The sequence below is a fragment of the Nelumbo lutea genome, chromosome 6 (genome assembly GCF_056320005.1).
Source record: "Nelumbo lutea isolate HS-2025 chromosome 6, American lotus-T2T, whole genome shotgun sequence".
NCBI classification, from domain to species: Eukaryota; Viridiplantae; Streptophyta; class Magnoliopsida; order Proteales; family Nelumbonaceae; genus Nelumbo; species Nelumbo lutea.
This window is the reverse complement of record NC_142689.1, coordinates 1,312,953-1,319,338: the sequence shown is the minus strand read 5'-3', so window position 1 is coordinate 1,319,338 and position 6,386 is coordinate 1,312,953. Positions and strand designations below refer to the sequence as shown.

Genomic DNA, 6,386 nt, shown 5'->3' with positions numbered 1-6,386 from the left:
AAACCGCATAGCCAGAAACCTACCCGAACTCAGGCCGGCTGCAAAAAGCTTAGCCTCCGTTAAGTAGTGGTGGCACTTTAAGCCTTGCCGTGCCCACTGCCGGAGACCCTTCACCGTCTCTTTATCAAGAGTTACGCCCGAGTCGGGAGCGGCCTCACCCCACCCGGTCTGAAAGGGCCATCCTTGTGCACTTCGCACGCTGAAATAGTCCCGCTTCCACGTCGGGACCTTGTTAGGGAGATCGTGCAGAAGCTTAAAACCCTGGCGAGGAGTAAGGTAGTACGCCCGTCTCCCCCCAGGAAGAGGACCCGCCTGTCTCTTGAGCATCAAGATAGAGGAGAATATCTCTAAATCCAAGGGGAAATTCTGCTCGCAAAAAAGGGATATCGTCCCCACCAGGTTCCGAATAGAGTTCGGATGAATCTGGCCAATGGTGACACCGAAGTGGTTTATGACTTCGACGAGGAGGGGATGGAAAGGAAGTCGCAACCCTGCGGCGAGCTGCTCTCGAAAAATCACGATCTCGTCGGGACCGTGTTCCCAAGTAAAGCTACCCGAAGGAACGAAATATGTGTACCCTCCAGGAAGATTGTAGGACAGAAGTATGGATTGAAGCCCCTCAGGCGTCATAGTCGAAGGACCAAACCTGTCTAGCATCCGACCTCGGCGGGAGGTAGATGCCAAACTGCTCGAAGCAACTCGGCCCACTAGTTCATAGTCTTCAAGCTCCACCTCGGGGTCACTGAGGCAGTCTGGGGACACGGCTCGGTTGGTGGAACCTACGTCGGCCCTACTCAAAGAATCGTCTGAGCTATCAAAGCTAGACATTGGGGAAAAGATAGGTTCAAGAAAGTACTCACCGGAAAGTTTGAAGAACAAGCTAAAGAACCGTGAAGACTGTATAACCAGCCTTGACGCGAGTCGGAAGAGAGACGCGAGTTGGAAGGTTGGACGCGAACTCGATAGTCAACCGTAGAAGTGACAAACCAACCGGGGTCCCCCACTATTTATAGCTACAGTAACCAAGAATAGACCGTGCAGACTAAAGACGATCCGACGGCCCACATTCTTACCAACCACGCAACCCGTAAAGTCGAGACGTGATTGGCACACGTCTTTCCGAAAAAAGCGAAACGTTAGCACGCCTTTTTGAAACCAACGTCGCTTCGACACGCGTCTCTTCGAATCTGACGCGCCGCACGTCTCCTTGACAGTCGACGGCGTACGTACAGCAGTGGCGTGCCTTTTTGAAATGACCCGCTGTCACGTCCCAACCGCGCGAGTTGGTTTGAAATTTAAAACGCACGGTCACAACCACCAGCATTTTTGAGTAAGGCACGTTTCCAGCCTTCTCAAAAACCGAAAAAACCCTAGCAAAAGTGTCTCGTACAGTGAAGGTTTGAAGGACAGGACAAATCTACAACCACCTCGTGAAAACTCCCTGCACCATGGCAAGGCCCTCGGCGCAAGGAGTGGGGGCAATTGATAAAGGAAAATTTGGCCCGACCTCTTTATTATGAGACACGTGGCAGAAACGACGGCTCGGCAAAAGGGGTCAAGCCTAGGCGGCAACAAGGGCACACTCCGCCGAACTAACCCACCTTGTAACAGCTCGGGATAGACTTCGCCGAACTACCACCTTGTAACAGCTCGGGGTAGACTTCGCCCAACTGCGCCTTGTAACAGCTCAGGATAGACTTCGCCGAACTACCATCTTGTAACAGCTCGGGGTAGGCTTCGCCGAACTGCCACCTTGTAACAGCTCGGGGTAGACTTCGCCAAACTGACATTGTAACAGCTCGGGGTAGGCTTCGCCGAACTACCACCTTGTAATAGCTCGGGGTAGACTTCGCCGAACTGACCGCCTTGTAACAGCTCGGGATAGACTTCGCCGAACTGACCGCCTTGTAACAGCTCGGGATAGACTTCGCCGAACTACCTTGTAATAGCTCGAGATAGACTTCACCGAACTACCACCTTGTAACAGCTCGGGATAGACTTCGCCGAACTACCACCTTGTAACAGCTCGGGGTAGACTTCGCCGAACTGCCACCTTGTAACAGCTCGGGACACACTTCGCCGAACTGACCCACCTTGTTACAGTTCGGGATACCTCCGAGCTCAAGACCGCCTCGCTCAGCACTTCGCATCATCTTTTAGGCACCAAAGCCAAACAAGTCGTACCATGCCTGGCACCAGGGAATTCCGTGCCCGAGGGCACCACGCCTGACTGACTTGGGATCTGACGTTTTGGCAGCTGCGCTCTAAACGGCCACCTGCCACCGCCTCTGACGCCGCCATCTCTAGTTAGACGGTTAGGCAGTGACGGTTCTGTCTCAGCAGAAGGGACAACAGCCGAGTTGACAAGTGCCAGAGTAATCATACCCGATCTGACAAGGGCCTCGGGACGAGTACGCGAAGCGACTATAAGAGCCCCCTACCCCCCCGATAAGAGAGGTATGCAAAAACTTTGCGCTATCTGGTATTACCTTGCTTTTGAAAGATTCTAACTTGAGCTTCGGAGCCTCTACACCGGGTTCCCCCCGGAGCTTTCCCATCTTTCCCGTTTTAGGATCCCTGCTACCTCGTTCGAAAGCAAGGCAGCGGACAGCTAAGACCAGCCGGATCGCGCTCCATCACATTGCAAATAATAAATGGTGTTTTAGTAAAATACTAACTATATGGTAGATTTTAGTAAATCCATGAAACTGTAAGGGGTATTTTAGTAAATGATCCATTCTATTATTTAGCTTTTGCTTAATATTATTAAAAAATAAATTTATAATGTAAAATGTTTGAGACTAAGAAATATGGGAATTTCCTCACCTTCCCATATTAAAAAATTCTATTTAAAGTATAAAAATATTAATATTATATATATGTGATTGTGTTCGATTTTGGTCAATTTACAAATGGACACAGTGAACCCAATCCCAATTTCAACCAGAAATATTAGAAATTGAGCAATTCAGGTCGAATTGGTCGGATTGGTTGTTTCATGAGTTTAATGAAAAAACTTAACTGAATTAAATTATTGTTATTTTTGTAATATAAAAATTTTATTAAATGTATTATAAAATATAAATAATTAATCATTATTTAAAAAATTAGAAATATAAAAGAATCGTATTCTCTTATATGTTTTATTGTTTAATTTTACTGAACAAATTCCGTGCATAATTAAAAAAAAAAAAAACAGGTGAAAACATAATACTGGCGAGGAGCGATTGGTATGTATTTTAGTCGAACAAAAAAAAGTGCCGAGTTGTCAGGATTATGCATAAAAAAAAAAAAAAAGAAAAGATTGAATTGAGACTAAAGACTAAAGTAGATTCTTTAAGATAAAAAAGGTATTAGGTGCCCTCTTCGATCCGTTGTTGCCGAAAGTGAAGAGTTGCAGCCTCTCTGCAGGTATTGGATTCTTATTTCTTAGCATTGATTTTAAATGGGAAAAAAGAAAGATTAGAGTCTAGAGAGTAGACATCTACATGTTTTTTCAAACCAATGATGTTAAAAAAAAAAACGATGATATGTGACTCATATCCAAGTCAGCTGCTTCTTTGCCTTCAAAATAAAATCCATTTAATATTTTATTTTATTTTATCTATTATTTATTGATATTTTTATTAAAATAACTCATAACTTAATACAAGTGAGGAATTCAGAATTCGTCCGTCTTTATTCATCCATAATAGGGAAATGTTTACAATGTACCATTCAAAGGTTGTGAGGTGGGTGGGACAAAGGCTTATGATAATAATGTTGATTTATTATAAAGGGAAGAAGATAAACCTATCATTAGCCCAAGTCCAACGACACCACATTTAAGGCTTAAGCCATGAATTGCCACATATTATTATAATGGAACCCAACATTACGCATCTTTAGCTGGATAGGATATGGATATCTCAGGTGGAGCGTGGAGGTTGTCAAGTGGGGTGGAATTGGGATCCCTCAACCACGTCACATCCCAATCTAAAGGCCCATAACCCAGACGTAATGCTACAATATCAAAGCCCACCAAGCATTTTCCTTATATATCGGAATTCGGAACTCAAATATTGAAATATACTGGCTTCATGGGAGAATAGCGTAATTGAATCAGTTGGGTTTGATTTGCATTATAAATTTTGTATCGTATTTGGGTGTGTGGTGGATATACGACTAAAATCTACCTTTTTTTTTTTTTAATGTAAAAGCTTCAGAAAAAACAAATTTATTTTCATTTTCAATACGAAACGTATTCTCATCAGACACCTACAAAACTAGAGGGCAAATTTGGTTTGATTCAATATTTGCACTCTTACTAAGCAGAGCCTAAGCTAAAGAAATGAGTAATGAGTAGTGAGTAGTGACACTCTTCTACACCAATATTTGCTGCATTGCTAAGTAGGATAACCGGCTCTTCCTTGAGACTTCCAATCCCAAACCCAGCCTTTTCCAATTTCCAGGGACAACGGTTGACTCCAATAAGACCGTAGTCAATGGCAACCACTGTGATTTGTGATTTGTGAAGGTGAGCGCCAGAAAAAGATCTGCACCCCGGGTCCCGGCCCTTCTATGATTAGTTAGAATTTTTCCTTTGTGGGCCCCATGCCAGATACTAAATTCCTAATGCCAACGGCATTCATGAGAGAGCCAGAGGGAGAGTTGTTTCCAGTTTCCTAAAAAATATCCTACTAATTACGTATCCTTGTATGATTAGAAATCCAAAAACTTGTAAAATTGAAAGAGTGAGAATTTTGGACGAGAGCCCTTCTTCATTACGCGGCTATAAAAGCCCTCGCTTCCCATTCCTTTCTTGCAAAGCCAAAATCTCTCTTTCTTCTCTGAAAGTCATAAGTCAGTCATTCAACATATGGCAAAGATATCTCTTAACAGCTTCATCTCCCTCAGGTTTGTGCTTGGTCTTTGCTACTCAATAGCCATGCATAGTTTCGATTTCGATATATATATATATAAATATATATATACTATTTCATGCATATATATACAGTTTGTATATATCTTCGTGATCGATTATTGCATGTTGTTACTGCTATCTCATTGATTTTTATCTGTTTATCCGAATGCAGCCGGAGATTATTTTCTGCTGCAGCGACCACAGAGAATTACGGAAAGTCATCACCTTCAGTGGTTTGTGTTGCCAGGAAAATCTCAGATTATGGTGCTTCTAGATCCGAAACTCCTGCACAGTCGTCCAAGGAGGACTTCTGGATGAGAGATCCAAAAACAGGTAACTGGATTCCCGAAAGTCACTTTGGCGAAATCGATGTGGCCGAGTTGAGGGAGAAGCTCCTCTCCAAGAAGTAGTCTACTACTTACAAAATGACATTAATTGGCTGGCTTTTGAGTGGTCTTAGACGTATATCTCTCTCATGTATGCATTGGTAGCAAAGATTCAGCAATACCCTTTATTCCTACTTCATATGTAGTGGCTTTGGAGTTTTTTTTTTTTTTTTTTTAATTCTTCTTCTTTTTCCTTTTTTTTTATTATTTAAAATGGAGTGCCTTTTTATAATCCTTTCAATTAACTTGTATAAAGAAACTATCTAATTGAAAAGGATCACTACCATCATAAACAAAAGGCTCTGTTTCTTCTCTTTTTATTTCCTTTTTCTTGGTTGAAAATTTAGTTTTTTCTAGATTATACGTTTTTATTTTTTATTTTTTTCCAATTTACTTGGGCTTACAACACAAGCTCAGGAAAAGCTCCCGAAGGAAAGAAAGAAGTTAACCTTAAGCCTATTGTTTGGTTTGATAAAATATAAGGGAGAAATAGAAAGTTGAGGGTAATTAAGTTATTAAGGAATTTCGCAAAATCTCTCTAAGAACTTTCCCTCGACTCCATACATTTTTTTCTCTTATTTTCTATCAAACCAAACATATTCTAAGTTTCTCAATATGTCTTCTGTGTAAGACAATTTTGCACTATTTAATCCAAGCTTTGGCTTTTAGCGCTGTGAGAGACCAAAAGTGTTTGGTAAGACTGTAAGAGTTGCTTTTAAAAGCATAACGAAAATACTTTCGAGTCCCAGAGCTTATCCAAACGCGATATAAATCTCGACAGGTGAAAAGTGAAAACGTAAACAGGCCATCCATCTTTTACAAATAAAAGGGGTTATGGGTGTTGATTCTTGAAATATTGGGACAGGTCACCAAGTGTCTGCCTATGTGTCCCTTAAAATATGGTAAAAGAATGTAGAATATGATAACAAAGTGGAGTAAAAGGACGGGCGGGGAGAATCAACAACCGAAAAAAGAAAAAATAAAATAAAATAAAATCTGCAACCTAACAGGGGGGGCAACCGGGGCATCTTACACTTCAAGTGATGGAATGGGCATTAAGAAATCAGTTGTCATTAATTGCAAAAGACTTTTTGGAT

The 6,386-nt window shown here is 42.0% G+C and overlaps 1 protein-coding gene across 1 annotated transcript; it reads left to right on the top strand.

Annotated features, from left to right (window-relative positions):
• Positions 1 to 4,794: 4,794 nt before the first annotated feature.
• LOC148846739 (late embryogenesis abundant protein Lea5-D-like) lies at positions 4,795 to 5,577 on the top strand. The gene is made up of 2 exons (XM_088948533.1): positions 4,795 to 4,896; positions 5,076 to 5,577. The coding sequence occupies exons 1-2, from the start codon at positions 4,859 to 4,861 to the stop codon at positions 5,311 to 5,313; spliced, it is 276 nt and encodes a 91-aa protein (XP_088804659.1). The 5' UTR covers positions 4,795 to 4,858; the 3' UTR covers positions 5,314 to 5,577.
• Positions 5,578 to 6,386: the final 809 nt, after the last annotated feature.